This window comes from Protopterus annectens, chromosome 7.part1, assembly GCF_019279795.1.
Source record: "Protopterus annectens isolate FY-2018-M chromosome 7.part1, PAN1.0, whole genome shotgun sequence".
Lineage (NCBI taxonomy): Eukaryota > Metazoa > Chordata > Ceratodontiformes > Protopteridae > Protopterus > Protopterus annectens.
Genome location: NC_056740.1, coordinates 258,451,372 through 258,468,943, shown reverse-complemented (window position 1 = coordinate 258,468,943; position 17,572 = coordinate 258,451,372). Strand labels below are relative to the sequence as shown.

At 36.9% G+C, this 17,572-nt stretch overlaps 1 protein-coding gene across 1 annotated transcript in view; it reads left to right on the top strand.

Moving 5' to 3' along the window:
• The window catches only part of TRPM1 (transient receptor potential cation channel subfamily M member 1), an 841,064-nt gene that overhangs the window by 242,497 nt on the left and 580,995 nt on the right, over nt 1–17,572 (top strand). Inside the window, exons 8-9 of the mRNA XM_044078483.1 lie at nt 4,506–4,578; nt 4,736–4,836. Of these exons, the coding sequence (XP_043934418.1) occupies nt 4,506–4,578; nt 4,736–4,836 (174 nt within the window). The remainder of the gene's footprint in view (nt 1–4,505; nt 4,579–4,735; nt 4,837–17,572) is intronic.

Here is a 17,572-nt window from a genome sequence, read left to right as displayed (position 1 = left end):
TATTTTTTTCTCTTGCACTAATTGCTTAATGCGGGTTGGCCAATTATCATGATAGATAGAAATTCCAGTTCAGAGAATGATATATCTGCAGTGAGAAACACTTCATTAGTGGCTCATTACCATGTTTCTGAACTGCACACTCCACTGTCAGACCTGGCTGCGTTAGTGTTCCTCCCCAACATCCTGTGCATTACTTTACCAGTGGCACCCCATAGATGTGCATACACACACACACACACACACACACACACACACACACACACACACACACACACACACACACACACATTTGTGTAGCCTTGTTCATGTCCCTACAGACATGCATACATCCATCCACACACTGACGACCTTACCTATACCACACATATTTCCATAGGAGTGAATGGGTTCACTTTTTCCTCCTACAGTAAAATTGACTCACCAAGCTAGCCTATATAATTTGGTACCCTCAAGTACTTCCAGGGGAGAACATGTGGCTTGTTAACATTAGCAAGTAACCCAGACTAGCAAATTAGCATGCGACTTTACCCATAAAACCACTCTTTGCATTAAGGCCCTCTTTAGGGAACACCCTCAGTTGTGCTTCAATATAGACAGGGATGAACTTTGTTTTATGTGAATGGAGAGTCTGTTCCAGAGCAGAGGTACCTCTGGGAGATATACCTGTCCCTGTAAACTATCCTTTTGATGTTGCAGAAAAGGTTTAGCTCCATAGACTATTTCTGATGCCATTTAACTTGCTGATATACAGTAAATCTATTAATATTGGGTCAGAGGATGGCTTGTAAGCCAGACACCAGTCACCTCTTAGCAGTCTTTAGGATACTGAGTATAGTGACATGCTTGGAAATAGTCCATGTATTACTTGTTTCGGCCTTGTATACTTTTAGTAAGGTATCTCTGTGGGTGTTCCAGTTGTTGCATGTGTCTGGACAGATACGTGCTATAGGGGGCATTATATTCAATGATTGGCCTAATGAAGGCTGAGTAAAGGGGGGCAATGACATCCATATATTTAGACACAATTCCTTTGTTTATACCTGCAAAAAGCAGGTGTTTTATTTGTTTTGTTGTCAATTTTTTGGTGTTATGTCATTCAACATTTTAAGGCTCAGTGTTGTGCTGACCTTTCATTTGATCATTTGACAGTATAATAGGAACCCTTCAGAAATTGATAAATATATTTTGCAGAAGAAAAGTATATCTTGTGCTGTGATTTACATTTGGAATGACACAGATGGTCATAATGCACAATGTCACAGGCACTGGTTCCAATGATGGCCACTGACACTTGTTCTCTCAGCAATAGCTGATGCTGATTCGGGCTTATCCATATACCTGTGCACTAAAAAAACATTTTTCTTCAGAATAGGTTTATTCTGCAGTACAGTGCACCTATTGTATATGTTTGTGAATCACTGTACTATATTAATGCCATATTTGCTAAATCTATTTGCCAAATACAAAGATTTCTAATTTCCACTCTATTATGCAGTCATTTTCTTGTACTGCATACTATGCTATTTTTCCTCTTGCAAGGCCAAGCTTTGTCTCTGAATTTCCCATATTCATCCTGCCACTTTCTACATTATTTTTGTACTGAATATTGTACTAAAAATCTATGAATCCCAGGTAGTTCATAGGACAACTTAATTAATTTAACATTTGCTGACTGGGAAAGTCCGACTAGGACAGAGCCTATTTTCAGCAGAGGCCCAGGAAGAAATACTCCATCTGCATGTCTGTGGAATGTGGTTGGAAACCAGAGTATCCAGAGGAAACCCACACAAACCCATGGAGGACATGCAGACTCTGCAGAGAAGGCACTCCAGCTGAGAATCGAACCGCAGAACCTCTTGCTGTAAGGTGACAATGTTAACCGCTGCACCACTATTGTATAAGAAATCTAAATTCAGCACCCCCTCCCTCCATTTAAGACAGGCTCCTGTCTGATCCTAGGCTGGACATCTCTACACCAGATTCTTTTGGAACTTCTGCAAAACAGCTGCAGAAAAAGACAGAGAGCTATCACCATCACATTGTTGTTTTTAGAATTGTATTTTGTATATTTAACTGACTGAAATAGCAATATGACTGAATTCTTTACTCCTAAAATAATGCCATGGTCATATCTGACATATTGAAGACTTTAGAGTTTGAGTCAAAGTTTTACACCTAGAAGACTCGGCTATCAAATTTAGCTAGCAAATATTTCAATAAAGGAAATAAACTTGTCACTACGTGGACACTACTAAATTAGATAAAATGACAGAAAGCATGACTGAAATACTTTTTAAACTGTTTTCTGCAGAAGGCAAGGCTTTGCATCCCTTTTGTGAGGATCTGAACCTGCCATATTCCCTCCTAATATGTGCCCAGCCAGACTTCATACCATGTGCGTTGCTTAACATGTCTTCTATACATCACTAGAAGGTCATGTAAGAACCTCCTAATAAAGTATTCTCACTCAGACTTAAATAAACGTGTACAGTGAAATATTACATTTTCTATAGAAGTCAATGTGTTTTCCTTTAATACAGAGTTGTAAAACCTCAGCATGCGAATATATTAGTAAAGGAGCGTAAGGCATAGCCCCAACATGGGGTACATGGGGCATGACCTCCAAAAATACATCTAAACATGTGCTTTATTACACAGTTGCACAGTGGCAAATTTTCAAGTCAACTGCACTTCATTCATTTGCTTTCTGTCAAAAGCCTTTAAGTTTTTTAATGTTCTGTCTGAGTAAAACCAGGACATGTGGACAGCAGTTGAAGAAAACCAAATAAAATAACAGGAGAAAAAAGTGAAATGGGCAAGTAGCTTATTTTCAGAAGCATAAGTTCAAAATATATTATGAGAAAATTTAAATGTGGTAGACATTTCCTAATACAGAAGTCATTTTAACATCAGTTATGATATGAAGATAATTTGAAACTTATTTTAAGATTAATTAAAGAAATGGTGGAAGAATGGAAGGAATGAAGGAAGGAAGGAAGGAATGAAGGAAGGAAGGAAGGAATGAAGGAAGGAAGTAATGAAGGAAGGAAGGAATGAAGGAAGGAAGGAAGGAATGAAGGAAGGAAGGAAGTAATGAAGGAAGGAAGTAATGAAGGAAGGAAGGAATGAAGGAAGGAAGGAATGAAGGAAGGAAGGAATGAAGGAAGGAAGACAGGAACTCCATGGGCTAGCACTACTAATGCATTCTTCTTGTCTTCTAATGTATTTCTGTTTGTTGAGTCAGATACCTATTTGTGATTTGTTTATCTTCCTACATAAATTTTAAGAACTTGTACTCTTAAGATCTCTCACCATAATGAACATCTTCTATTTGTGCCTTGGTGTTCTTGGACTATCAAAACTTCTTCCTCCCAACAAATCTGTATTTAAATGGCCATCTCTTAAAAATATGAAAATACAGTATCAATGTATCAAGACGTACATGATCATGAAATAGGATTAGACATGTAGAGATACAGCCAAGTATACCAAAGCTTGTGACGTAGCCTGGTTACATGGCTATTTGCTTTACTTTTTCTAGAGCACATATGTGTAATTTGTCATTTTTTTATCTCATTACCATCTTCTCTTCCACCTTCTAAGGGAATACTTAGCTGCATCAAGGATCTGAGAACTAGACAAGGCTCAAATAATTCACCCCAATTCCCACAGGCCAAAAAATCCTATGGAAATTATCACTACTTATGCACTATCCCTAAATTAATACATTTCAGAGTGGCTCCTCTCTCCGTCTTTCTCTCTCTCTCTCTCTCTCCGTCTCTCTCTCTCTCCCCTCTCCCTCTGCCTTTCTTTCGGTCTCCTTCTCTCGCTCTCTCTCAATTTCAAGGCAATTTGCCTCAGTGAAGTAATGCTGAGATGGCAGACAGTAAAAGCTTCTGATCTCTGAATATTAGAAATGCTAGGTAATTTGGACCACTGTAAAATATTCCATGATGCCAATGAGGTCTTCTTCCCCTTACCTGTGCAACCATTTTTGTTTTCTAGGCAATCACAGTGATTGCATTCACCCATATACACACTCCCATACTAAAATACAAGACACTTAATTTACTTTCCAGAATATCACCCATGTTATGTGTCCTGACATCTAACAGATTGAAGCTACTTAACAGTAGCTTATAATAGTCACATTCTAGTTTTCCCTTCTCTGTTAGCTATTATCTGAACAGCATTCTCTGACATGGGAGAACAATGGCACAAATAAGCACCCCATTATAGTTCCATTGAGACTGCAGTGAATATGGGCTTTCTGTGGGTGCATTAGCAGCAGAACTCTTGAAGAGTTTGTGTGATTGTAATTTAAACACAACACAACTACATTTCTCCCAGACATCATTCACAGCATGTATCTTCTTAGTTCTGAGCTAGTGCCTTGTGCTGCTATTATATGTCCTAGATATTTTCCTTTTATTGTCTATAACTGATCAGATGAAAAATGTCTTCCAATTTTTCACTTTTACATGGCATATTTTTCATTTTTTTAGATTACAGTCTTTCGAATGGGATCAGAGGGACAACAGGACATTGAAATGGCTATATTAACAGCTCTGCTCAAAGGTATAGTTTTCATTGGTGATACAGGAGAACAAAGGATACTCACTCTGAAGAGTGTTAGCATCTTTTTCCAAGCATACATTTCTCAGTCTTACAGAATTCTTTGTAGTGTGAGACATCTATTAATAAGAAAGTACATTTTTTTTTTTTTTATTTTCAGGAACAAATGCATCTGCACCAGATCAGCTGAGCCTAGCACTAGCATGGAACAGAGTTGATATTGCACGCAGCCAGATTTTTGTCTTTGGACACCATTGGCCAGTAAGTTCTTAGAATTTTATATACTTCCTGATTAAGCAGCAGCAATTTATTCATTCTCTACTTCCATTTCTTCATTTATAATCTCATACATGGAATAAAATAAAATAAAGTAAAATATAATATATCTAGAATGAATTTACGACCTTGAAAACAAAGGTTGCTTTAACACGGTTTCAAAGAGATGCATCTGTAGCATTTCTCCCGGGCCTCCGCTGAAACTGGCTCTGTTCCAGGTCAGACTTTTCCAGTAAACAAATGTTGAATAAATAAAATAAATATATAAAATACATAATATTATATATATTATTAAATATATATTACACCAAAGCCAATTCTGTGGCTAAAAATAGCTACCCAAGCCAAAGACAATCACAAGGCATTTGTTTAGTTATGTTCATAATCTCAATGCAGCAATGCGCTGAGCTGATTGTAAATGGTATTACCTACAATGGGGCTGAAGATATGGCAAATCTACTAGCTGATAATTTCTAACTTTACCTCTCCCTCCCCACTGTCTGTCCCTCAAGATATACCTGAAATTTACTCACCTCCAGCTATCACACGAGACCAAATCTTAAAAGTGCTATCAAATGCTAAAAATATTGCATCAATGGGTCTTGACTATATCCGTGAGTGGATCATAAATAGTATGAAGCACAATTTAGCCACACCCCTTAACATGCTTACTTTCCAGCTCTAAACCCATAAGTCTGACCAGCTTCATTTGCAAAGTCATGGAATGACTTATTGTGGAATTAATCTGTCAGGACATATGGAACCTCCAACTATTGGACCCATCTCAGTTTGGATTCATCAATGGCAGCTCATGCTTACTTAACCAGGTGGATTTTTTGGAAAGGTCACCAAAGCAATGGGTGACAGCAAAATGGTGCATACCAAATACCTTGACCTGGCCAACACTTTTGACACAATTTTCCACTCAGGCATAGTAGAAAAGCTAAATAAAAAAGGAATAAACCCCTATTTCACCCCACTGGATTGATAACTGGCCCACATATAGGATGCAGATAATCAAAATAGGGGAAATTAGCTCCACAAAGAGACTAATCATCAGTGGAGTCCTCCAGGGTTCTGTGCTGGGACTACACCTGTTTGGCATCTACTTTTCTGAAGTAAAAGCCAACACCAAAGTGCTCTGGCTGACTACATTTGCAGTTGACTACAAGCTAGGAGCAGTCCCCAAATTACTTAGCCATTCTGCAGGAAGGTTTGTCCCAAATAAATGACTGCTGCCAAAATCATGGTCTGAAACTAAATGTCAGAAAAGCATTATTGCATCCTTTGAGAAGTCACCTACCCTAGAGGACTACTCCATTAACTGTACATCCCTAAGAGTTGACCCATTTGTTCACGATTTGGGAACTTAACTGGACAGTGACATAACTTTTGACCAACGTGTATGTGTCTATTGTTGTAAGAAAGTCTTTCTGTATTACACAGATTATAAACAAAGGTATCGTGTCTCAATCTGGGGATGTCATTGCCCCCCTTTACTCAACCCTCATTAGGCCAATCACTGAATATAATACTCCCTCTGGCATGTATCTCCAGACACAAGCAATAACTAGAACTCCCACAGAGATACCTTACTAAAAAATACAAGGTCTAAACAACATGTTCTACATGGAATGGCTCAAAGCCCTGTCATAATACTCAGTATCCTACAGACTGCAAAGAGATGATGTGTGTCTGGCATACAAGGTATCTCCTGACCCATTTCTGATCAAATTACTGCACATCAGCAAGTCAAATGGCATCAGAAATACTTAGCCTAGGCATCTAAACCTCTTCTGCAAATTAAAAGAACAGCTTGGAAGGACAGATATATAGAAATAATTGGTCTAAGGATCTGAACTTCTTCTGCAACATCAACAGAATGGTTTGGAAGGACAGCTATATATCCCACTGGATACCATTGCTGTGGAGCAAACTCCCCATCTACATAAAACAAAGTTCATTCTTGTCTATACTCAAGCACAAAATTTAAATCTATGGATGGGAAACAGAAAGTGTACCCCCGGACTGCCTCCTGTACTACTACTAATAGACAGAGGTAGCTTCTAAATTATTTATCCCATGCATGGGATCACCTCAATTTATCTACGGTATGATCCCTGTTATTCTCATCATTGGTATTATATAATTATAGACCATGGAATGGGTAAGGCTAGTCTAATACTAAATGGGGCAAGTTATTTCAAGCACAAAAAAGGAAATTGTCCAAGCCTAAAATGGCCCGTGAGGGCAATTAACCTAGTACTTCTATAAATGTTGGTATATTCTTCTGTCATATGATAGCACAAAACTGAACAATGACCCATGGACCACATTTACTGAGAATAATCATTTCTACTTACATAAAAATAAATGTTTACTATGCTGTTGGAAACTTTGAAAATATCCAAATATGTCACTAAAGAAGTAACTCAAGCTTTCAGGGGATATATGAAGACAGTCAATATTTCATTCATTTTGCAACTGCAAATGAATTTTTGAACTCTGTACTGAAGTCAGCAATTGTATAACCTCTCTTTTTTGGTTGCCTTTGCAAAAGTATAAATGAAACAAATAGTATTAGATAGCATCTGAGTGCCTTCACACTAAAGAATGAAACAATTAGCCAGAGAATACAGGAAAAGCTCAATTCTTTTTGCAATGATGGTAAGGATGACCACATTTCATTCTGATGTCAGATGGGCAGCTTTGATGATTTCCATAACAGGAGTCCTCATAAGTTTAGTTTCCTATTGGAAATAAATAATATAAAATTGCCATTTGTGATACTGAAAAAATGTTCAGTTTTTAATCAGAAATCCATGCTAAACGTAATGGACAAAGTCAGAAGATAACAGGCTAAATGTAAGGTCATTGTCTTCATATGCTAGCCCCAGAGTGAACAAAAACAGTGTTGCAAGATATGCAGAATGGGGCTACCGCTGAACAGAGTTACATAGCTAGCAGGGATATTCAAGTTGAACAGACCAGAAAACATCACAGTTATTAAAGAAAACAGTCAGCCTTTCATTAACCCAAATGTATTCTTTCTATTATTGTGAATATCTACAATTTCTGTTCAAACATCAGCCCTCTCATCACATAGGAAAAGAAAATGTGCCTAAACCACTGAAAAAAGTTATCAATCAGCAACTTTGAATTTATAGAAAGATATCATAGAAGAGGTACGCTTAAGTTGGTCAACACTCATGACACCAATGACTTTACTGCCCCTATTTGAACAAAATCCAACAATCATCCTGTGCTAGTCTTAGTTAATTTACTTAACTACATTGTGAACTGTGCTGTCTAGGAGTTACATTTTAATCCATCAACTACAAATTGTATTCTTAAACCTGGCTGCTATTCAGCGCTTATTAAAATTATAGCTCTATATCACTAATCAAGTAGTATATCAACATGTCACCTAATTCAATTGCGACTGAAAATTTTAAATTAGAAGGCTTGGGGATCCTTTCATACTTTCCATCAAGTTTCATACTAGTTAGAATCAAGGCAATAATATCCCCCTAAAACCATAGCAGTGTCAGTGGCACAAGAGATAACACACTTACCTTTGTTGCAGAACGATGTTGGTTCTAGTCCTATACCACATAGCTGGATTGCTGACACTGCAATACAACAGAAGGGGTGCTGTACTCCTGAGTGTGTTGTCCTTTAGATAAGACATTAAACTGAGGCCCCATCTTCCTGAGTTGGTGGTAGCTCAGGTGGATGTAAAAGTACTCACTGCACCTATCAAAAAGTGAAGGTGTCCTTTATTTATATGCAAAAAGAACTCTTATTTATAACATATTTATATATTTACAAATATTTATAAATGTACAACTATATAGATATAGGTTCATAGGCTGATACTAGGCTATCTGCCCAAAGGCAGTTAGAAGCCTAGCCAGAATGTGTTGGCTTTCGCTGCCCCCATAGATTAGTTCCCTGTGCCTCTGTCCAGCAGAGCCACTGAAGTGATCCCCAGGGTAAACTTTCTGTTTCCCATCTACTCGTCAAGGTTTCTTTTGAAGAGTGTTAGTGAGGAGCTCTGCCTAATGCAGATTGGAATTTTGTTCCAAAGCATGGGAAGTCTCTGGGACAGGAATCTATCCCTCTAGCACGTCCTATTTATTGTTGTGGTGAGGTTTAGATCCCTAGAGCATGTGGCTTGAGGGGATAAGGTTTTCTTTAGGTGGAGCATGTCCATCAATTTTGGGTTGGACATGGCCTTGTATGTCAGGCAGAGAGCACCTCTGAGTAGGCAGTATGCAACCGAGTACAACTGGAGTTTCTTCATTCGAGCTGCATAGGGCATCTGTTTGAGGCCAGTGATCCTCTTGGTGAGGTACTTCTTTGGTCTTTCCAGCTGTTGCAGGTGTCTTGTAAGGTGCATCTCAAATGGGGCATTGTACTCTATGATGGGTCTGATGAATGATGAGTAGAGGGGCACAATGACCTCTTTTGATCTGGATGTGAACCCTTTTGAGTTTAGGTGGGCCACATAGAAGGATTTTCTAACCACTTTGGCAATGTGATTATCAAAGGTGAGATTACTATCTACTTGGGTCCCCAGATCCCTTATTACGTCTTCCGTATTTAGGGAACTACCACCTATGTGGTAGTTTGTGGGTTCTTTGCTTTTCCAAAGGGGATGACTATGCACTTTTTAGCATTTAGCTTGAGGCCATGATTTTGACACCAGGTATCCATCTCAGTGAGACCCTTTTGGAGGATGTCTGTGTCAGCCGGAGAGTCAATTATAGCCCCTAGTTTGCAGTCGTCTGTGAACTTGGTCAGCCATATTCCTCCTGTGCTTGTCTGTGCCTCTGAGAAGTATATGCCGAACAGGAGGGGTCCTAGGACTGAGCCCCGGGGAATGCCACTTGTAACCGGTTTAGAGTCAGACCTAGCTCCCTCAACTCTCACTATGTGGGTTCTGTCCGTGAGCCAGTTGGCAACCCATCTTGTGATGTAGGGGTTTATGTTCAGGCTGGTGAGCTTGTCTATTATTAGCTTGTCTAGAATGGGGAATGGTGTCGAAGGCCTTTGCGAGGTCTAGGTAGGCTGTGTGTGCCACCTTTCCTTCATCTATAGCCTTGGTAACTGTCTCAAAGAAGTCCACCAGGTTTAGGAGGCATGCTCTGCCCTTAACAAAGCCAAACTGGGTTGGTTCCAGTGTTTGGAGGTTCCCAATGTCTCTGTTAATGAGTTCCATGATGACGTGCTCCATAGCCTTGCAGACCAAGCTAGTCAGGCTTATAGGGCGATAGTTCCCGGGGTCTGGTGTGGCTCCACCTTTGTGGAGTGGAATAACTGTTGCTGTGTGCCACTCTATGGGTATGTAGCCTGTGGAGAGGCTGTGTTTGAACAGTGTGTTTAGGTGAGGGGTTAGTTTGTCTTTGAGCTAGTGCAGGACACAGCCTGGGACACTGTCCAGTCCCATTAATGTTGTGTTTTTGGCTTTGGAGAGGGCTGTTTTAACCTGAGTGTCTGTGATTTCAGGGACTCTATAGTCTTCTGGTATGGTTATGGGCCCTTTTGGGGGTGAGAGGGGGGTGAAGTTTGGGCTGAACCTGTCTGCCAGGATGTTGTTGTTTCAGTGTATTTTGTGCCATTCTGCACTAACTCCAAGCAGATCTGAGCATTGCCACTTAGATTCTTGACATAGCTAAAGAATGCCTTGTGGTTATCTTTCGAGTCCTTGGCAATTTTTCTTTCGAAGCTCACCTTGGATGATTTTATGAGGGATCATAGTTTCTTGCTGATACTGATCAGGAATGTCTTCCCTTCTTGAGATTTTACTCTTTTCTGTACTAGTTTCCTCCTTCTATTGCATAGCTTGTTTATGGCAGGAGTCCACCAGACTGGTTTCCTTTTCTTGGAGGAGTGAGTCTTGGTTTTGCTTGGGATAGCACGATCCATGCATTCCTGTAGGTGCCCGTAGAATGCATTAGTAAAGGATTTTGCAGCTTGGACAGCATTATCCTTTAGCATGGGGGCTTTGAAACTTTCCACCTCGGACTTAAGTAACGTGAAGTCTGGTTTTGAAAAGTTTTTCACGGTGGTTTCCTTGTCCGGGGGTGGGGGCGGAATGTGGATATCCAAAGTGATTTGTTTATGGTCAGATATAACCAGCGAGGTGTTGAATTCCAGTGTGGAACAACAGTCGCCCATGTTGGTGATGACCAGGTCCAATATGTTGTCACCTCTGGTGGTAGTATTGACCAGTTGAACCAGGGCATTTGAGTTTATAAATTCTATACAATTCTATACACTATATACTACTCTGTTTACACATAATTCACAATTTCTTTTACAATCATACTAAATTTTCATTCGTTAGATACCATGCCTATCACCATCTGGTTTTAGTTAATATTGATGTTAAATCCATTTACTATTAAATATAGTTCCTTTTATTCTTTCATTCCATATAACCCATATAATATAAAATAACTTTGTATCTATTCTTTTAACATATTCTTTACTTCTATTCATATAATATCCATATTTAGTCATATCCATGTTTATTTTATCCACTTCTTTATATAATTGAAAAAAAATCTTCTTTACATTGTTTCCCTGTAACTTTTTTACTTTTGTACATTTCAAAAACACATGTTCCATAGTTTCTTCTTCTTCTTCACAATGTAAATATATTCTATCACTTTTTATATGGCATATTTGCTGGTAATTTATCTATTGCGAGTCTCCAAAAAAACTTGACATTCCATTTTCTGATTACACCATTTTCTTCTTGTTTTTATAGCTTTACTTTTTTCGTCTGTTAGATTTTCCCATGATTTTACATGGTAATGTTTTATCATTACATTCCTATACCATATTATTCTGTCTTCTTAGTTTTATTTTTTCCACAAAAATATTTTTATTAGTAACATTTTATTTCTTCATTTATAGGCTCTTTCTCTTTTACTCTTTTTTACCATACCCCAAAATTTATCATGCTTATATTTATGCAGTTTTACTACTCACTCATCTTTTTCATTTATTCACTTGAACACTTCAAGCAAATTTAGTAAAGCAGCATATACCACTGGATTAATTAACCCTAAACTTCCTTCCTCTTTATTTATACACAACACTCCTCTTTTTATTGGAGTTAATCTAGAACCTCATAAGAATGAAAATTTTATCTGCAATAAATCCTTTTCAAATACTGTAAATAACATAAATAAACTTGCTAATTATGGTATTTTTCCCATCAATACTGAATTTATCAACTAAGCCATTTTTCTGAATGATAATTAATATGTTCCCCAGAAAAGACAGGTTTATTTTATTTCTTCTATTGTTTTCCCCATTTAATTCTACTTATGTCTTTATTTCTAAATGTTATACCTCACACAAATTTTATTCAATGTAAAATATATATTCCCATCTTTTTTTATATCACCTAAACGTTTACTTTTTTTTCTTTATTTAAAGCCACCCCTATCACATATAAACACTCATTTGCACAAATTATTATTCTTTTATCCAAATTTTGTTTTTGAAATTATTATAATATCATCTGCATATATTAATAAAACTAGAATTCTTAACCCTTCAATTGCTTTATACCCTGCCTCCTTCATGTTGTGATTTATTTCACATACTATCACATTTGTAAGTAATGTAAAGAGTATACAACCTATTAGACATCCCTGTCTTACACCACTTTTTATGTATACCTCTTGGCATAACCAGCTATTTACAAGTGCATTTATTTTCTTATTACTATACACTGACATACATAATTTCCTAACTTTCTGACTTATATTATATTCTTTCATTATTACCCATAAGATTTCATGTCCAATTGTATAAAATGCTTTATTAAGGTATCCTATCATGATTTTCACTTCTCCTTTTCTATTCATAATATTATCATCCACAGTTTCTCTATCATTAACAGTTCTTGACAACCCTTCCCCTTTATACTATATATAGTATCTTCCATAATATTTTTCAGTTTAGTTTCACATTTCTTTTGCATTATTTTCATGTAAAGATTTTATAATCATTATTATTCAATATTATTGGTCTCCAGTTTTTAATTGTCTTCTATCTTCCTTATTCCATATAAATTTAAGTATTCCACTACATAATTTTTTATACATAAGACTTTCATATAACCATTCACTCAAAATATTTAATATATATATATATATATATTTTTTTTTTTTTTTTTTTTTTTTGCCAGTCCCTTACATTTTTATACATTTCATACCCTATTCTATCTGGTCCTGCAACAGAATCTATATTTATTTGTCCTAATACTTTGTCTAGCTCATTTAAAGAAATCTACTTTTCCAACTCTTTATTCAATTTAGTCAAGTTTTTTTTTACTTTCTGTGCTTTTGTTTTCACTACCTTAATTTATCTTTAAACTTTTCTTGCACATATTGTACTACACTATTCATAATCTTTTCCTCAGCTCTTTCTATTTTTCCTTTTACAATTTTTATTTCTCTCATTACACTATCAACTTCCTTTACTAATCTGCTTAAGCAACTCAATGCTCTTCTTTTTCCTTGTAAGATATCTTTGCTTATATAACAATCCTTGAATTTTTCTTAATTTCTTTAATATAATTATTTTTCTTTGTCAAAGTACTTTATGTCATTATGCTCTAAACCATCCAATGTATCATCATTATATGTTCTTTTATATTTTTCTTTCTCTGCTTTTCTCACTTCATATTACCACCATAAAAAACATTTTTTATATTTTCCTTACATATCGTCCACCATTCAGACCAGTTTTTATAAAATGTTCTCATAATAATATGATCTTTCCATACCTATATTATTAATCTCTTTCCTTCTTTTTCCTTCTTCATTCCATGCTTTCTCATATGTCCTTTTTATTCCTTTGCCTATTTTTATTTATTCCTTGTTTTCCTTTATATCTAGCCATATTGCAAGATGATCAGAAAATACTGTTTCAACTACCTCCCCTTCTCCTATCGCTATCCCTTCTTATACTATAAAATAATCTATTTCAGTTCTATACATACTTCTTTTATAAATCCATGAACTTTTAACTTACCACATCTTTCAGACATTCTTTTTATATCATTTCCTTTCTTTTTACACTTGCCTCTTAAATCATAATTAAAGTCGCTTGTGATTATAATGTTCATTTTCATCACTACATAGTCTAAAATATGATGAAATAAGATTTGCCCATAACCCCCATTAAAAAACGGACAGATGAATATATTTTTTTTAATGTGTAAATAATTGGATAACACTGATGATATGATGTATTTTTAAAGGTATATATGTGGGCTAATGAAAATGGGTTGGGACTTTATAAGTGAAACAGGATGTGTTGTCAGACAGATTCTGATGAAGTTTCCTGTTTTGGATACAAAAGCACTCAATCTTAGACTGTGAATAAAATGGTGTATGATTTAAAATGTTACACTTTTGGACTGTGGTATTACCGGTATTCTTTGGATTGAATATATATTGCTATAGGCTCCTTTCCATTGGGATTGCCTTTTTTGGTGCTGTATACTTCCAGCTAGAGGTGGTGTTATGAAAATAAGATTTACCTTTCTTTACAATTAGCATAAGTATATAATTTTCTAATTCTATATATATTTGTTCTTTCCATTTTAAATCTACAGTGCTTAATCTTCCCATTTTTGCTATAGCTGCATCTAATAACTTTACAGTGTTTCTACAACATATGGCTATTCTAGAACATCTCTCATTTCCCAAATTCCAGATTGTCTTTCCTCCCCATAGTTTCTCTGTTTGCAATCGTTCTTCATTTGTTAAAAACTTGTGCCTTCTAATATAATTACGTCTACATCACATATATCATACCACTACAGAATTCCTGATCTTCTTACTATATTATTAATACTGTTCACATTTACAGAAAATACTCTGAAATGTTCAATTTCCCTTAGATTCATATGTTCATAGTAACTATTAGGCTAGCTTTCTTAATAGGTCATTCTAAGCCTAGACAATTTCCCTCATAAAGGTGAAAATCAAACACTGCACCTAGTGACCCTCAGTTATTAACTGTACGTGTATTCTTTTTCATCCATTTCCTTTCTTTTCTGCTTTGTACTTATCCCTTTAAACTTTCTTTTTTTGTCTTTTACACTCTTACCAATAGAATTATTTGTTCACTACCTCCCAATTTCTTCCTTCTTCATCACTTATTTCAGAACCCTTTTCTATGTCTTCTTTATTATTATTTTTCCTCATCTAATTTTTCTATTTCTACTACTTCTGAATTTTTTCTTCTTGTTCATTTTCTTCTCTTTATATTTTTCCTTGCTCTTGTTTTAATTTTTGCAATTCATCCATAAATTTTCAATTTTGTTGCATTTTATAGGTTCATAGGTAGGTACTAGGCTATTGGCCCTAGGGCCTATATAAGCCTAGCCAAAAAGGTACCCTGGCTTTCACCACCCAAGAAAATTATTTTGCTTTGCCCCTGTCGAGCAGATCCACAGAGGTGATCCCTGCAGTGAATTTCCTATTTCCCATCCAATATAGGTTCACAAAATAACTGGCTCTGGCAGGCCTTGAATCCAGAAACCTGTACATCATAGTCAGAAACCATACCACTAGGCCATCTGGGATAAATTATGCATTACCACCATGAATTGCCCTGCCAAGCCTTGAAGCCAGGACCCTATGCACTACAGTCAGAGCAACATACCATTATGCCAAATCAGCTGTTTCATTTACAACATTTAAATTCACATTTTTTGCATCATGTCACATTTCCACAAAAAAATAACATGTTTGTCACAGTTATTATCAAATATCCTTCTTTTCCACAAAAAAAAAAAAAAAAAAAACATGTTTTGGGTTGGTTGTCACCAGTATTTTACAGCACTCCTATTTCCGTATTTATCATGCATGGTATATGTATATATATTTTTCTCTTTCTATTTTTAACACAATATTACAATCCCAGCCACCAGTCCATAAACCCCTTTTGTCATAAATGTTTCCAATGTCCAGTACTTCTTTACATAAAGTTTTCAAATAACCTTTCAAAGTCTCTCTTTCTACCTCTTTTTGAAACTGTACATGATTTTTTTTGTTTCCCTGTTAAATACGTTTATCACATAAAGATTACATGGGTTCATATGTTCATAGGTTCATAGGAGGTTAATAGGCTAGTGGCCCTATAGCCTTTATAATCCTAGCCATGTTAATCCCGGGTTGCCCAATTGCCCTTGGTTAGATGGACATACTTTACAGATCAGTACTGACTACTCTGTCCATGAGGAACATGGGTGCCACCCCAGGGTGAATTTGTGATCACCCATCCATTTGTTCATTTATCCAGGCTGCACTTCAATAGGGTAATCTGTTTCACATAAATTGGAAGTTTATTCCAGGGCAGTGGCAATCTCTGGGACTCTGGAGACATACCTGCCTCTCTAGCATGTTCTTTTAATGTCACTGTCAAGGTTGCGATCCCTACAGCAAGTGACACTACTACTATTTGATCTGTAGATGTACAGAATTTATATCAGGTGAGGGTCAGAACTGCCCTGCAGGCCAGGCACAAATTGCCTCTCAGTAGCCTATATGATACAGGTACAGTGACAGGGCTTTTAGTTTATCCATGCAGATCATGGTTTGGAGGCCCTGCATCTGCTTAGTGAGAAACCTCTGTGGTCTCTCTAGTTGCTGCAGGTTTCTGGTAAGATACATGCAGAAGAGAGCATTGAACTGTATTAATGGTCTGATTAGGGTCGAGTAAAGTGGGGTTATAACATCCTTAGACCTGGATGCAATGCCTTTACTTATGAGATGCCCAATTTAGAAGGCTTTCCTTACCACCATGGAAACCTGGTGGTCAAACTTCAGATTGCTGTTGACCTGTGTTACCAGATATCGCACCACTGGGTTTGAAATTAGAGGGATGCTGTCAATATTGCAATTAGTGGGTAATTCCACTTTGTCAAATAAGATAATAATGCACTTTTTTGTGTTTAGTTTTAGTCTGCGACTCTGATAGCACTCATTTGTTTTTGTTAGCCTCTTCAGTAATATGTTAACATTATTGGGGGACTCAGTGATTGCACATAGTTTACAATCATCAGTGAACTTAGTAAGCCAAAGATCATCTACTTTAGCCTGGACTTCTGAGAAATAGATTCCAAATAGTAAAGGGCCCAGTACAGATCCTTGCTGTATGCCACTGTGACAGGTCTACTGGTAGAGGTGGAGTCACCAACTTTGATAGTATGTGTTCTGTTGGTACGTCAGTTTGCTACCCATCTAGAGGTGTAAGGGTTAACTCCTAGCTGGGAGAGTTTTTTAATGATACCTGAGAGGGGGATTGTGTCAAAGGCTTTGGCTAGGCCCAGATAGGCAGTATGCACTGTCTTACCTTCATCCAGAGCTTTGGTGTCTTTCTCAAAGAAGTCTACCAGGTTCAATAAGCATGATCTACCCTTAACAAAGCCAAACTGGGTTGGGTCTAGAGTTTAATTGTTGCCTATATCATTGTTTATAAGGTCCATGATGATCCTTTCCATGGCTTTGCAGAGGAGGCTGGTTAGACTTATGGGTCTATAGTTCCCAGGGTTGGTTGATGGCCCCCCCTTTATGTGAGTGAATTATTGTTGCTGTTCTCCATTTTGCTGCTACAAAGCCAGTTCTCAGGCTATGGTTAAAGAGAATGACACATGGGTAAGCTGGATCCTCTTCTAGATTGC